Source organism: Pieris brassicae, chromosome 6, assembly GCF_905147105.1.
Source record: "Pieris brassicae chromosome 6, ilPieBrab1.1, whole genome shotgun sequence".
NCBI classification, from domain to species: domain Eukaryota; kingdom Metazoa; phylum Arthropoda; class Insecta; order Lepidoptera; family Pieridae; genus Pieris; species Pieris brassicae.
In genome coordinates this window covers 13377266-13394358 of record NC_059670.1, presented here as the reverse complement: position 1 = coordinate 13394358, position 17093 = coordinate 13377266, and the positions used below count along the sequence as shown (strand labels likewise).

The following is a 17093-nucleotide window of genomic DNA, read 5'->3' as shown; positions in this document are numbered from 1 at the left end:
TCAATCATTAATCCAACACAATTTTAACTCTCGCAGTACAGCTTCGCGTAGAAATTTATGCAAGTTTTATAATCAAATTGCAATTAATATTTCAGGTCTGTGATTTTAATAACTTATCATTCGAAAGTCGTTGACCAATTAACAAATCGACACGTAATATTCAAGATAACACGTTACGTTTGGATAATCCGACGATAACATTATCGATGAAGATAAGTAAAAATTAATTAGTTTTGTAGTGACCGTGCGGACAGTATGGCAAAGAAAAAAGATAGTGTGAAAAATGAGGTTAAAAATGTGGAAAAAAAGGGAAATTTTAGTGTAAGTAAATCTATGATTTGGACTACTTAATGTCTATAACATAATTTATCTTAAAATATATTTGAATATATATTTGAATGCAATAAATATTTGATAATCGATAAGACTCTGTAAATTCACTTTTATTATCAGTTGAATTTCAGCCTATACCTCCAATAGTAAACCTGTAATTTGAGTATATCCGTCAATTTCTCCAGACCATGACCGTGGTTATGAAGGAACTTTCACATCTAAAAGTACAGAAACCAGAATATAATTAGTAAAAGATAAATCAGTGGCGTTACATCCTTTTTAGGTCGGGGTGTTAATCTAATAAGCAAGTAGGGGATCGGCTTCCTGTGCCTGACACACACTGTCAAAGTTTTTTATGGTTTAAGAGAAGCCGGTTTGCTCACGTTGTTTTCGTTCACCGTTCGAACGAATGTTAAATGCGCACATAGGTAGAAAGTCCAGTGGTGCACTGCCGGGCATGAAACCTACGTCCTTAGGGATGAGAGTCGTACGTTAACGGCCAAGACTACTCTTAAATAAACAAAGTGTTCCAAATTCAAAATAACCAAAGAGGATTCAGAGAACTGTATGTTGTTGCATCAACAGTAATTACGTCAGTACTACTAGTTATATCACTTTGAAGGAAGTATTTATTCAGTATAAAGTGTTTCCTTTGTAAATACCAAGTGTTCATTATACAGGTGTAATTAATACTTCAATTATACCTCATTTCAATAAAAAAATTTTTTTAAGTATTTTTTAATAAACATACTGTTTCTATTAAATCAATTGCACATGAAAGTTGCTTGCTTCAACTAGATTAAAATGTACGTAATAGACTTCATATGAATAAAAATGTGTAGATGACAGATGTCTTTTATACTTCGATGTAGACAGGCCAATTCCATTTTTTCTTTCAGGTTAGCGTTGAATAATATGAAAAATGTAAATTATAATTTCATATAATAAATATATGTTTCTATGCAAAGTAGGACTACGAGTGTTCACTATTTATTATTGGGATTGCACATCAATATTTATTTATTAAAATTATTAATAAATAAAAATTGCAAGTTCTCTATACGGATTTTCATAATTTATACTTTCAAAATGACTAAAGTTGGGAAACTTCGAACACCGGTAGCCCTAATTATTTAAAAACTTGTCGCTTGGTTGAGACATAATTGGATTTTCATCTAACTTAAGCCTAATAAGTAATTTTAGTCCAGCCTAATTTACATACAATATTTAACATAAGAAAATTTCAGATAACTTACAGTCGTTCTTAAGGAGAAGATTACGTGTTATTTGAACCACTTAATATATAACAATGACGCATGATTCATTTTTATATATATCCGCACAATCAGCCATATATAAATAGGCATACAAATGTCATATATATATTAAAAGCATAAAATAATGTCAAAGTTAAATTATTTACAATCGGTGTCAAATCTATGATCCACATACTCGCCTACGCACTTTGAGTTTAAACATTTAATCACCATAATTAGGTATATACAAAAAGTTACAAATCAATAAGACTGCTTTTACCATACCCCAATGTCACTCTACTCTGGTAAATTAAAAGAGAGACGGTCTTACTTCAAGTAAAGCTTCTGTCCGTTTAGCGTTCATCAAGTGCGGTAATTCTAAAGCTGACACACAATACATACTCAAGTTCAAGCTTTGGATCTTGACCTTGGCCGTCAAGACTCTTGAAGCACAAATATGTGCCATCGGGGTCAAATTGAGAAAATATAACCGTGTTTAAATCTTTGCTACCTCCACCACTCCACGCCACTCTATAGTATTTTTGAACTGTCGGTGTTCAAAATAAGTTACAAACAATTCTTTCTAATTGTCTAAAAAATCAACTGAATTTCTTGACATTACTTGTCATTCAAGCAGTATTCAGTGAATCCCGACAATCAAATTCACTTAAGAACTTGATTGTCGGGATTCTCCAATCGGCGACAGGTCGATCACGCAACTGTAGGTAATTTTCGTTAAATAGTAAAGTGAAAGCCATCAAAAACAGAATTTGTAAAAAAACCAAGTACCATAAAAAGTTGTGATATCTATCAAATACATAGTCGGTCAATTTATTCGGTCCCTACTTAAGGAGCCTTCTGTCTTAAGTTATCACGTATCTTATTAAAAAAATATGTGTTTTATCATGTGACAATAATTCATTATAATGTGTAAGATTTAGGAACCTTTTTAAGTAAAAAAATACCTATGTCAGGGTTCCCAGCTCTTCCATAACAAACTTAATTATAAATGCCTTAATAGCACTATATATATTTATATATAGTGCTTGGTACAGGAAATTCAGGTTTTTTATTTTAACCATCAATTATATCTATACAACGAAGTTATACTCGAAACTGGCCTCAACTGCTTCAAGAAAGATACGACCGTATTATCCGTACGGTCGTGTCGCTTTTTTCTCAACTTGGCGAGTGCACTATCGTGCCCCCAGATATCATGGTATTGCAAAACTTTTTGTGAGATTTAGCAATCTAATAAAATTAATTTCATGGCTTTGGTATTAAATAAATAACATAATAACCACGTGCTGTTTAAGAGTGTAATTTTAAGAAAGCTGAAGTTTAATTTACCATTCACTGCGTTTGGTGGTGACTTCGTGAAGTGAACATGACCGTACTTTATAGAATACGGGGCTTATGCACTGCTTAAAAAATATTAAAATCATTCTACCATTTAGAACATGCGTATAAAATTGTTTCTTTAGTGATGATCAAAAACATTCATGCATATAATGTTTACTTTAACTGCAGTTAATACATCGCTTAATGAAATTGCAATTTTATCTATTGAGGGAAACGCTTTTAGCTTTCAGGCTATATCGGCCGCGCATATAATGTCTACTCGTGTGAGCTTTTCATTACTAAATACTTTATTACTAGCCGCATACAGGTAAATTGATGAAGTGAACCTACGAAACCTGTTTGGCGTTTGTTTAGCCTGTACTAAGGCTGTATTAAGGCTGTACGTCTATTTAAGGGAGTCACCCATGCCAGTGCGCTCATTTATCGAGGTTAATAAGTTAGGTACTAAGTAGATGCTTTTAGGACACAGTAGGTACTGGCAGGACAAGCATTTGTTTCTTAACATTGCACTAACACGGCATCAGCTAAAAGTTTACAACTGTAATTATTAAATTATTGGCAAAATTGCAGTGCTCTGAAATATTTTTTTTTTTTTTTTTTTTTTTATAAAATAGGGGGCAAACGGGCAGGAGGCTCACCTGATGTTAAGTGATACCGCCGCCCATGGACACTCTCAATGCCAGAGGGCTCGCGAGTGCGTTGCCGGCCTTTTAAGAATTTGTACGCTCTTTTCTTGAAGGACCCTAAGTCGAATTGGTTCGGAAATACTTCAGTGGGCAGCTGGTTCCACATAGCGGTGGTGCGCGGCAAAAATTGCCTTGAAAAACGCTCAGTCGTGGAACGTCGGACGTCGAGGTGATACGGGTGGAATTTTGTATTTTGCCTCGACGTCCGGTGCTGAAACTCAGCTGCAGGTATTAATCCGAACAACTCCTCTGAACACTCTCCATGGTAAATGCGGTAGAAGATGCAGAGTGACCCCACATCTCTACGCAACGCCAAAGGATCGAGCCGCTCGGAGAGGGATTGGTCATCGACGATTCGAACCGCTCTTCGTTGGATACGGTCAAGTGGAAGGAGCTGGTACTGGGGAGCCCCCGCCCAGAGGTGAGAACAGTATTCCATGTGGGGCCGTATTTGCGCTTTATAGAGTTGCAGGCGGTGGCCCGGAGTGAAGTACCGTCTCGCCTTGCTGAGCACACCAAGCTTTTTGGAGGCTAATTTAGCCTTTCCCTCCAAATGACCGCGAAACTGAACGTCGTTCGATATGTCAACGCCAAGTATTCCGATGCTGGCTGTGGCTTCAAGAAGAGTGTTTTCGAAAAGAGGAGTAGCGACAAAGGGTATTTTTTTCGCGGAAAACGCGCAAACTTGTGTCTTCTTGGGGTTAAATTGGACTAGGTTTAGTCTACCCCAGTCCGAGACTCCACGTAAAAGAGTTTCGACTTCAGACACAAGTTTGTTCCGGTACTCATCGACAACTGCCCGAGAAATACCTGCCCGGCCAGTGTAAAGAGTATCCCCAGTGCTGTCGTCCGCATAGCAATGAATGTTGCTAAGTTGCAACATGTCATTGATATGCAGAAGAAACAGGGTCGGGGACAGAACACAGCCTTGTGGGACCCCAGCATTCACGGGTTTAAGGTCGGAACATGCTCCGTCGACGACGACCTTGATGCTCCGATCGGCTAGAAAGCTGGAGATCCAGTCGCATAATTTCTCAGGAAGCCCGTAGGCTGGTAGCTTCGAGAGCAGTGCTTTGTGCCACACCCGATCGAAGGCTTTCGCTATGTCCAAACTAACCGCTAGTGCCTCCCCCTTGGACTCAATTGCCTCTGCCCATCTATGAGTAAGGTATACTAGAAGGTCACCAGCTGAACGACCACGACGAAAGCCGTACTGATAATCGCTAATCAGCTGGTGGCCCTCTAGATAACTCAAGAGCTGGCCATTAATAATGGATTCCATTATTTTGGAGAACAAGGAGGTTATTGCGATTGGGCGATAGTTGGATGGATCAGTGCGATCGCCTTTTTTAGGGATCGGATGTATCGAAGCGGTCTTCCAGCACTTCGGGACAGTGCCGAGCGAGTACAGGTACCGGAAAAGGCGCGTCAGGACCGGAGCCAACTCAGGAGCACATGTACGCAGCACAATTGGAGGGATACCATCCGGCCCGCTCGACTTATGAATGTCCAAGGAAGATAGTGCTCTGCGAACAGCACGTTGCTGGAATGTGATTTCCGGCATTGAGTTATCACACCGCGAAATCGCCGGTGGTGATCTCCCCCGGTCATCCAAAGTCGAGTTGGACGCAAAGAGACAGCCCAAGAGGTCGGCCTTCTCCTTCGCAGTGTGGGCGAGCGAGTCATCCTCTCTGTGCAGCGGTGGTATCGATGGCTGACAAAAATTCCCTTGTACAGCTTTGGCGAGAGACCAGAAGGCTCGAGTCCCAGAAGGGAGTTGGGCCAATCTCTCGCCAAATCTGGCGATGTGCTCTGACTTTGCCTTAGCGATTTCCCGTTTGAAGGACCTGGAGGCTGAGTTATATGCTTTTTTATGTTCGCTGGTATTGGCATCACGAGATATCGCCGCCTCCGCCCATGCATTAAAGCATTCTCGCTTTCGACGCGATGCCGCCTTGCAAGAACGCTTAAACCAGGGCTGTGACCTGCCACCGATCGGCACCGCAGAGAATGGAATAAAAAGTTCCATGCCCTGCAGAACCACTTCGGCGACAGAGGCAGCGACGGAATCTGGAGCTTCCGACGAAAAGCACATAGGCCCCCAAGGGTAGGACGCAAAGAAAGACCGCATCCCATCCCAATCTGCTGACCGATAGTGCCAAATACGACGACAACCCGAAAAACGGGGCCGAGGAGGGCGCGTAGTAGGCACAGTACTCCGGACCACACAATGATCCGATGAACCCAATGGCGGGTCAACAGAGACTTGATAGGTCTCCGGATGTGAGGTCAGCAGAAGGTCCAACAAAGAGGGTTTATGACCATCCACATCTGGTATTCGCGTAATCGCAGGGACCATTTGTGACAGGTCGTAAGCTAAAGCAAAGTCGTGAAAGGATCTTCCCGCGTGATCGGTGGTTTCCGAACCGAGCCAATCGGCATGGTGAGCGTTAAAATCGCCAAGTATCACGATTTCAGCGGTAGGAACCCCTTCGAGCAGGGAATCTGTAGCCATTTGGATGTGCTCAATGAGTCGCTCAGTTTCGGTATTTCCGCTATGGGACCTATACAGGCATGCGTAGAATCGCGGATGGTCATCGCAGTCTACGCGCAGCCAGAGGCTAGATAGGTCCCTTCCTTCAAGCGACCCGAGGCGACGAGAACAGATATCCTCTCTGACGTACACGCAAACTCCCGCCCGCGGCACAAATGAATGTTCCAATTTGTACCCCGGGTAGGAGAGGTAGGAAGTATCAGCCGGGAAGGATATCTGAGTCTCAGTAAGGAAGAATAAGGCCGGCTTCGCAGTTTCGAGGTGAAAGTGAACCGCGTTAAGATTAGAGTTGAGCCCCCTAACATTGGTAAAGTCCACTGAGAGCGTGGAAGGGGATGCCTTCGGTAAATTCTTCCGTTTGCCCCGAGATCGAAACTTATAGTTTTTTGAGCAGTTTTTGCCCACCCCAGAATACGAAGGGCAGCCTGTGCATCCACCACCGAATACTGATTGTTCCGATGATGGACGCTCAGAGGGGGATTCTCCACAGCGGAAACGTGTGGTACCCCCCTGGGGTAATCTCTGTTTAAACTGCATCTTCATATTCTGGGGGAGGGTAGAATTGATGGGCTCCGGGAGTCTCACTCACCGCACGAAACGCGAGTACAATAAGATGAACCTATTGCATCACTTCACGCCGGTTTTCTGTGAGACAGTGGTACTGCCCCGGTCGTGCCTGCCCGATTGGCTGAAGCCCGAAAGCAACAGCATGGCACTCCCACTAGGAGCATGGCACTCCCACTAGGCCAGAATATTTTACTCAGACTAAATATGTTGAGTATGTCATTTAGCTGTTCAATTTCCCTTATTATTACATATAACTGTGCTGTTTTTTGTGGGGAATAAAGACCAGCTGAACAAAAAATTAATTATTTTTACAGACATTTCTTCTCTTTGCATCCATAGCGGTGGTAATAGTATCAGTTGGAGCGCTACAGTTCTACATAACCTTGACCAGCGTCCCTGACCTGCCGAAGTTCGACCTGGACACCTGTTGGGGGACTAACTGTACACAGAACACTGATATCAGGAAATTCAGAATTGTTTTTCATGAGGCCGTGAGTTATATAATATCTTGTTTAATTAATTATTTATGAGACTTTTATAATTTTTTATATGAAATGTTACATAATCAGTAAAATTCATGCGAACATGTTTTTTAATTGAAAATCTTTAACTACAGATAACGTGTAATACATCGCTTCATAAAATTGCAGTTTTATCTATTGAGGGAAAAGCTTTAAGCTTAAAAGCTATATCAGCCGCGTATTAAAATAATTCCGGTTCCGGTTTCCGGCCGGTTTCCTCACGATGTTTTCCTTCATCGTTCGAGCTAATGTTAAATGCGCACATAGCAAGAACGTCCTAGGTATATACCCGAGGATCGAACCTCGGTCGCCAGGGCCCTGGGCCCGCCCCTGGGCCAAAATTACTCTGCATCAAAGATAATATCAGTTTTATTTCGAGATCAGTTATAGGTCGAGATTTGTCTTTCGCTATATGAAAACAGGAGAACAGGAAAATATCTGGTTCAAAGACCATGAAATCATCGTCATTTGGTCGTAAACTTCAACTTTGAGCATTACACTAGTTTTTTACATTAGATTTATTTATTTGTAATATTAAATAATTTTGCTAGGTAGGGTCAGCCATAGGTGTATACACTCTTATATGTTTGTTGCATTGACATTTAAAATAATCAGACCGAAGGTATTTATTCTGCGTTAGGTAATTTAATAATAATATCAAATAGTTGTGTCAACTAAACCAATTTTACTCAAAGTTGGATACTAGTTAAGTATCCAACTTTGTTTGTCTTGGTTATGGTAGGATATTTTTAGCGGTAAGGAGGGACCTTACTATCAGAATATTTTTTTTAAAGTCCTTATAGGTAGAATATATAAAGCGAAAATGTTAGAGAGACTACTCGGTCGCAATTACTTTTGATATTAACGCGTGTCTTGCGCATCCAAAATATTATTACATGTAAAACGGATATACTCGTATATTTAGTTGCATGGGCTGAATTCACAAGAATTGAATTATTTACAATACGCTATAAAAAGGTTTTCACGTCATTTATTGTTTTGTTTAAATTATGTTTTGAGTTTTATTTTCTATAAATAAGTTTTCTTATGTAAATATAGGAAATAAGAAAATGTCTTAAATAAGAAGTAGTGGATCAAGTAACATAAATTATGTAACGATTATTTTAATCATTACATTCCAATATTTAGACCAATTAAAACATTCTAACAATTGAAGTTTTTCAACAAATTGTTTCCATTCCAAGTTTCAAGGAGAATCCTTGTAAACAATACAGATTCCAATTATAACTTTTCCTTAATTAACTGTTAAAAGAATTGTGGAAATGTTAGAACTTCCCTCTGTTTTAATTGAAATTATTATTAAGTGGAATAAAAATAAATGTTAGACAAATATTTATAGACGTTACCTTCTTATTAAAATTTCATAATTTTTACGTAAGAGATTTTTGACAGCTGCGATCTGTGAGCAAACTTGTCGGATAGCCCATCACGGAATCATGCCATTCTCGGACTCCAGATCGTACCTTGCTGTTTCAATCAGTAAATCGTTTGGTCAGTCTTGTCACAGTGGAGCTTGTCTTCAGTTTGAATCTGTGTAAATCGTGTTCAAAATCCTCGTGACATGTGAAGTGCAAAGCGCCTTGTCTTGAGTTGACTTGATTGTATGCTGCATTTGTATCTTTGAAAAACATTTTTGTGACAATTAGGAAAGTGGATACGCGTCCCCGTCTCCCTGATGGCATACCTTGTGATACCGTCTGCTCATTTCCTGATGGGCCAAAGCCCCAAGACCATGGTGATTTCGCCAAATTTTATAACTTATAGAAGATGTAGCAAAAAACAAAACTATTCATATCAAAATAACTTCTGAAAGCGGCTGAAAATGTAAAACATATGGCCAAACATTTCCCTTCATTGTGCCCAGCACAGCCTTTGAAGTCCAAATCCGTATCGCCTTAACATAAATTTAATAATCAAATGAACAAAGCTATAAGTTTTTTCGTTTTCGATACACTTCCCACGGTATTGTTCATACCCTGACTTGTAAGAGTATAATTCTTTATGTAAGATGAAGATGTCTTTTCTCTAACTTTGATTGTGTTTCCTTTGGAGTAGAGAGTCTTAGGCCGTGGGGTTCAAGTGCACAGGTGCTAATTAAGATGTAAGTTAGCGCCTGCTAGATTGTAACAGTGACCCCAGAGCTGGTGCTTTCCTCATAAACACTACACTACACATAAACACTAGTACCGGGACCAAAATTTATAAGTTAAAAATATTGTAAATACTGTATATTTGTGAGTAGGAGATAAATTCATATCAATAAACTTACTTGACCAAAACATTTGCCAACTAATAAAATGTCTTAGTGACAGAATCGCCATTTTATTTGATTCGATCCTTGTTAGATATAGCTGTCTTAAGTAAACTTGAGTCAACTATTAAAAATGTAAGGCATATAGAAATTACTTTTATCGTTATATTGCATGCATTTAGACAATAATAATCAAATTTTCAATAAATGTATTATTTATGTTTGTAGCGACTAAACTCCAAAACAACTCGACAGAATTATTAAATTTCACCGTTAGAAAGAAAAAAATATATTTGCCAAAGTATTAAAAGATGTGTGCGAAAAGAAAACTAATTGTTTAATAAAATTAAAATCGAAGTTGATAAATGTACTTTAAAACTTGTATTCGCAGATGCTTGAAAACAAACGACGAAAGTTCGATGCATATAAACGGGCACCCCGTGTCAAAAGCTTGGAAGAGACATCTGAATACGGAATGAATTCTGACGTTCTTGGGAAAATATTTGGGGATTGGCAGTTCAAATATAAGTACCCAGAGCGATTGCGGTATTTCAATCAGTATGAGCACTACAAAACTAATGTACAAGGACTAGATATACATTATATGCACGTGAAACCAAAGAAAACTAATATTAAGGTGCGTGCTAGTTAATAATAATGAAACACTATAACACTAATACATTTTAGCCGTTTCTTGAAAAATAAATATGTACAAGATTATATTTTATATAACAGGGCAAATGGGCAGGAGACATCTGATGTTAACTGCACTGACCATGGACACACATTGGTAGAAAGTATGCGGTGACACATTGGTAGAAAGTAATTGGTACGCTCTTTTCTTGAAGGGCCCTAAATTCGAAATGATTCGGAAATAATTCAGTGGGCTGCTGTGTGCTCCGTGGCAATAACTGCCTTAAAAACGCTCAGTTGTGGAACGACGGACGTCGAGGTGGAATTTCTTATTCGGCCTCGACGTCCGATGGAGAAACTCAGCTGCAGTTATTAATTTTTTATTGATAAATTCTGTACTTGATCCATACCATCGATTTTTAGAACGTATACCAGTTTCCTCACGATGTTAACCTTTTTAATAGGAGTAACTGTTGAATTCTTAGTAATGCATTGAATCATTCCGTCCTTAAATAATTAGGTTAATTTTTTGTTTGTTAATAAGTAAAATATTTAAATACTCTTTAATGGTTCTTTATTGTTCTTTTTTTTTTTACTTATGTAACTTCAATGCCGATGTAGTTTATGAGATTTTCCTTTGAATAATTGTATTGTAGAGCGAGGGTAAAACTTGTTGAGTTTCTTGCCCGTTCTTCTCAGAACAAGGCCAACAACTAGTTTAGCGAACGGATGGTGTAGTCTTGCTCTTTCGCGAATTTTGTAAACGTTTTTGACATACATATTTTACAGATTTTGATTTTATAAAAATGATAGGCATTTCTCTTGAAGTATCTAAGTATTCATAAAAATTAAGCCTTCAATTTTCTACTAAAATTAACAATATGATTATCTATTTTTTACACACTAATAAACACAAAAATAAGTTACTAAAGATATTTTTAATTATACATTTTTTTTTGGTAAAACCTCCATACACAGGTCAGGAGGTAATATTATTGTAGTAAACTTATATGTTAAGATAGAGTGTTATTAGCTAGAGAGACGCCTAGATCTTAATACTAATGTACAGTCATGTATTGCTTCTAACCATAAATTAGGATTTATCTTAATAAAAAGCGCATTCAACTTCAAAATTGTACAACGAAACAAATAACTATAACTGTTAGATAATTCTCCTTAAAAGCAGTATGCAAACTTTTTGTGTACAAACATCATATAGCAAACCTATATATAAGCAATCCATTTGCATTTACTTTTTATCCTTCTGAGGCCCTTTCATTTTTAACCACTTTCTTAAAAACAAAATTTTAACTAGCGTTTGGAATCACACACTATATATCTTTACACTAAAAAATTTAAACATCTTCTCAACCTGTCCTATGATGATATATAAAATATTATTACTAAACAATTATAGTAATTATATAAACTATTGAGTTTAATTATAATTTGTGTTACGTAGAAATTATTGTCAAGTACAGTTATCACATCAAAAGCCAGGACAGTATGCCGCCCTCGGCATCGCCATTTGCTTTACCTAAATATCCAGTTATTGTGTATAATAAAGTTTATCTTTCTTTAAATCTATATGTTAATATAACGTTGGTTCAAGTGTTCAATGCTTAAGGTAATAGTTGTCGAAATCGCCCTTCTATTTCTAAAATAAATAATATATGAGAAAAGAGAACATTTTACCATTAATTACGTTATGTTAAATGTATTTGTGCTATTTCAAAAAAGGTTTATTATTTCAGGTTATCCCCCTTCTCCTCTTACATGGATGGCCAACATCAATCAAGGAGTTCTATGAATCAATACCTCTGTTGACTACGGCCAGACCGGGATATGACTTCGTATTCGAGCTGATAGTACCTAGCTTGCCCGGCTTTGGATTTTCACAGGTGTGTTTATCGTTTTATACGTGCCATTTGGAGGTATTTGGTTTTGGAATTTGAATTTCACGTCAAAAACATTTTGCAAATAGACTTGACAGTGATAAGTCTGAGTCCCAAAATGTATTGAATTTTAAAATACGAGAGTCATGTCTCGTTTATGTGTCCAACGCCTTTCGGTACTGAAGTAGGATTGAAGGAGCTTCATTGACAAGCTTTAAATAAATATCAATACAAAACAAATTAATATATTTACTTATATTATTTATTTATTAACACTTCATTGCATATAAAATTATAATACAATTAATATAATTAAATAAAAACGAGGCCAACTGGCGGCCTTATGGGTTTCAAAAGATCTCTTTCCGGAAACCACTCACAAACCACATATTATAAGGCTTGTTTGACGAATATCTATTTTGAGAAAGATTTTGTTTAAGTCTAATATCTACTACGCTTACTGATGAAGTTATTAGGATAAATAAAATAAATATAGTACTAATATAACTTGAGTTATGTTATAACCCGAGACCTTTTTACTATACATGTTTCTACTAAGACATAATGGACCATCCGATCTAGAATAACTCTAAAGTTAGGCCTTATTGGAATAAAAACTGTACAAATATTCATTTAAGGGTCCAGTACGCCGTGGACTCACATCCTACCACATAGCAATTGTCATGAGAAACCTTATGGAAAGACTGGGTCACAAGCAATTCTACGTCCATGGAGGAAACCTTGGACACAACATTGGCACGCATATGGCAACCCTATTCCCTAACCAGGTCCAGGGTTTCCATACAACCTTCCCAGTCAATTTCTCAAAGATAGCAGACTGGTTGTGGGTGATTGGTAGTTTATGGCCGTCGTTGGTCAGCAACGAGTTTGTGGACAGAATGTATCCTCTAAGTGATAAATTAGCTTATTACTTGGAAGAGTTCGGATATTTGCACCTGCAAGCCACAAAGCCTGACAGTATTGGTAAGGAGAATTTAAGATACATACTATTGATGGCGCTTCTTTGTACTTTCAGTATCATATAAAATGTTGTGCAATGTGAGTTCATTTTACGTTGGGTTACAACTAAAGTAGGCTAGCCTGCTTATTAACTGATATCATTCATGTATATGTGTGTAAAATTGTGAAGTCCTATTTTCTTGTTTAATTTTATGCATACACGTTGTTTAAGAACTTATAAATAAACATAAAATAAAGTCAGAATGAGGACTATAAAGTATAGGTTACCGTACAATTTAAAACTTGCGTGTACACTTTGGTACAGTTAAAATGTACTGTGATTTACCTAAACTAAAAAAAAATAGTCTTATTGCATCGGTACTAAAGTACTCGTCTATATCACAGAGTAAATACTATTTGATAGAAAGAGACGAAAGTTAACTTTCCTTAATAATAATAAATCGTTTATATGCAAAGAAAGTGGTACATTCAGATTTATTGATAAGAAATCGTACATTTAGGCATGCGTATGTCATATTAATTATCTCCATTCTAATATGTCGCAATAATAAGGACAGTTAACTTATTTATGAGTTTTCAAAACTTATGGTCTAAATATTCTTTCACGATATAAAGGCACCATGCCTTTAAAAATCACTTTTCCGTAATAAGCATTAAATGGCAATGATGTGTAACTTCTAGGCAGCTCATTAAATAGTTTGGCGTAATAAATTTTTAAATACATTGTGGTGCAACATGCTGGCACAGACATGTTGGATCCCTCGGTAAATACTGGCAGGTTTCTTTAAACGTTTTGAATAATTTTGAATACTTTTTTTACAGTCATTATTGCTTCTAGGATATATAAACTTGGTACTGTCAAAATACCGAGTTCGTAAGAAAATAGTCTAGAGCTTACTAGAGGTCTAACGCCCATAATAGTGATTTCTGATGTCAATACATTATTTCTGAGCAATAATAATTTTATTAACACGTACCGAATTTCATCATTAAAAGGCTAATTACATTTACATGTATCAATAAAGTCTTTTGTATTTTTTATCCTTTTGAATTGCATCGCAATTCATGAATCCGTGAGATGAATTTTTAGTTTTTATTTTGTTTTATTATTATTTTTTTGTATGATTTTAGATGTTCTATACTTTTTTTATAAGACTGGGTAATCCACTTCTTGCATTTACACATCATATTTCTTTTTTTCGTTTTTTCCTTTACTAGGGTTACCTGAAACAGATTGCTTGTTAGCGTAAGGTTTGCATGCATCCCATAGAATTTTTATGTATTATGTTATTTGTTTTTGTTTAGATGTAACTAAGTGTGAATAAATAATCAAATAAAGGCGTTATCTCTTAATTTTAGGTATAGCTCTTCAGGACTCGCCTTTAGGTCTCTGTGCGTATATTAATGATAGAATTCTCTCGTTAACGGATCCATCAAATAAATTGCGAGAAGACGGCGGTCTTTTCAATTATAACACAACAGATTTAGTGGATAACGTCATGATCTACTGGAGTACAGGAAGTATAACAACTGCATTGAGGCTGTATAAGGAGATTGCTGCTAATCAGGATATGGAGGACATACTAGCGATGTAAGTATTAGAGTCGAAAGGATTGACTATCGGCTTCTTCTAAGATCTTCATTTTACCGTTGATATAAAAAAATACATTAAATTTTCAATATCCGTCGGGTAATCGTTTAGTGAAAAACAATAAAAAAACCTATACATAAAAACTACGTTAGAACATAAGTTTTAAGACAGTTTTTCTTTGAGTTCTCTTTTCACGACACAGGGTATTTATAAAACACTTTCTGCTTTTCCTACTGACGGAAAAGTCTTTCTCTATATGTCCTCTAATGATAGCTTTTTGTTATGACATCAATGAGATTATTGATATGTCATAACATGAAGCTGTCACGTGCTCAAATTGCCATACAATTCACGTATGTATGTCTAAACAATAATTTATTATACAAAAAGGCAGCAATTAATTATCAAATAAAATTGCAAAAGCGAAATACCTAAACTTTTGTTTATCTTAAGGTAATTATTCGTTTGGTGAGTATTCATTACAGAGCTATGTTGGCCTAGTGGCTTCAGCGTGCGACTCTTATCCCTGAGGTCTAAGGTTCGATCCCAGGCACTAATGGACTTTCTTTCTATGTGCGCATTTGATATTCGAAAGTGAAGGAAAACATCGTGAGGAAACCGGCTTGCCTTAGACCCAAAAAGTCGACGGCGTGCGTCAGGCACAGAAGGCTGATCACCTGCTTGTTTAGTAGATTAACAAATGATCATGAAACAGAAATCTGAGGGCCAGACCTAAAAAGCGCCATTGATTTTTTTTTGAGCATTACTTTCAATTAATTTTCAGAATACCAACCCCAGTGCCCACATGGGCGCTTCGACCAAAGCATGAGCTATACCATTCACCCGACTATGTTCTACGTTGGAAGTATCCAAACTTAGTTGGTGTTACAAATCTTGATGAAGGAGGCCACTATTTAGCTTTTGAAAAACCTGTTGCCTTTTCCGAGGATATATTTAAGGCTATTGATAATTTTTTGAAGTTTAAAAATAAATAATTTTTTTATTTATGACTTTTTAGTTTAACTGAATTAGAAAAAACTAAACTTACATATGCACACCTAATTTAACTAATTTTTTAACATTTACTAATTAGATAATCATTATCCAGAGTGGATTCCGAGATCTACATAGGGTCTCACTTTGTCAATTTTTAATTACGTATATACTATTATAAAACAGATTTTGTTCACTTTTTCAAAATATGTATATGTAGGTGAGATATCGTCACTCAATCGATATGAACATCGTCATTAGCCAGTTTAGTGGACGTCATGTGGGTTAAGCGCGAGGACAAAAGACACGAATAATTATCGTACAGTATTTAATTTAGATAGATTCCTTTTAATTACAAACAACAATTTAAGCTTAAATTATAATAGGCAGCAGGTTTAAGGCATCGATCCCACTTTTCAATCACAATCTTTACATTGATAAAGTAATATATAGACCCAACTCGGTCCAACGTCTCATCGTTACAATGCTCCACCAAATACCAAAACTACTCTGCGTCCTTGAACGTAATGTGCAAAGTCATTCACTCGACTCCGCTCGATACATTTGCTGGGTTCTGTTTGCTCGTAACAATATTCGTAGTTTCATTCATTAAGTAATGATTCTAAATATGAATCAAATAATAACAAAACAAATCTTATTTAAATAAATTATGATTGTTAATAGAAGGAATCTCAATTATTATCCAAAGCAACAATAATCGACTCGAGCAGAACATTTCCTGATAATCGGATACCTAATATAGTATAGATATACATACATGTAGACATAGTACACAATGTCTAAAACCAAAGGACACCATAGCATTACGAATTCCGTATTCAGTCTTATTCATAAAATATTAACTTGTGTTACACCTCCTGTCCTTCCTAGAATTGTATAATTAACCTATAAGCATCCATTAGTAAATGTATGTCGACAGTAAGGGCAAAATAAGGACAAAATATTCAACAGGTACTCATGTACCTCATTATTATAATATTGTTATTATTATTATTATTATATATATATATATAGTATTCATAAGCCTCATGGCTTACGAATACCTTTACGAATTTGTTAGGAGTAATTGTTAAAATACCTATAAATGACTCCATATGCTCTTTAAAGTATTATATTATTTCTGAGTGTAATCCAGCAAACGATTACCATATAATATAAGTCTAGGCATTGATAAATCTTTTATCGACACTGACATTGACAATTTAACATTAATTCAGTATTTATACAAATGGGAGTGAAATTTTTAATGGCAATTAATAATAAAAAACACTTATTCATATAGGTAAACAAGTAGAACGTCAACATAAAAGACATTTAATTTATTATAAATTTACATTAACTACTAGTTCACAGGTCAAGGGCCTAGAGCGGGCAAGAAGAACTGGGAAGAAACTCTCTGCCACTCTTTTTAATCGCTAAATCTCTATA

The 17093-nt window shown here is 36.5% G+C and overlaps 1 protein-coding gene across 1 annotated transcript; it reads left to right on the top strand.

Annotated features, from left to right (window-relative positions):
- The first annotated feature begins 236 nt into the window (after positions 1 to 236).
- LOC123711432 (juvenile hormone epoxide hydrolase-like) lies at positions 237 to 15661 on the top strand. Its single transcript, XM_045664013.1, has 7 exons — positions 237 to 321; positions 7073 to 7249; positions 9943 to 10188; positions 11939 to 12085; positions 12718 to 13063; positions 14420 to 14651; positions 15436 to 15661. The coding sequence occupies exons 1-7, from the start codon at positions 256 to 258 to the stop codon at positions 15644 to 15646; spliced, it is 1425 nt and encodes a 474-aa protein (XP_045519969.1). The 5' UTR covers positions 237 to 255; the 3' UTR covers positions 15647 to 15661.
- The last annotated feature ends 1432 nt before the right edge of the window (positions 15662 to 17093 follow it).

Bases quoted from the DNA above. Each gene is read 5' to 3' on its own strand.
- LOC123711432 (XM_045664013.1), top strand. From the start codon at position 256: ATGGCAAAGAAAAAAGATAGTGTGAAAAATGAGGTTAAAAATGTGGAA. The intron at 10,189-11,938 runs GTGCGTGCTAGT...TTATTATTTCAG, and splicing joins CAAAGAAAACTAATATTAAG to GTTATCCCCCTTCTCCTCTT. The intron at 13,064-14,419 runs GTAAGGAGAATT...TCTTAATTTTAG, and splicing joins CACAAAGCCTGACAGTATTG to GTATAGCTCTTCAGGACTCG.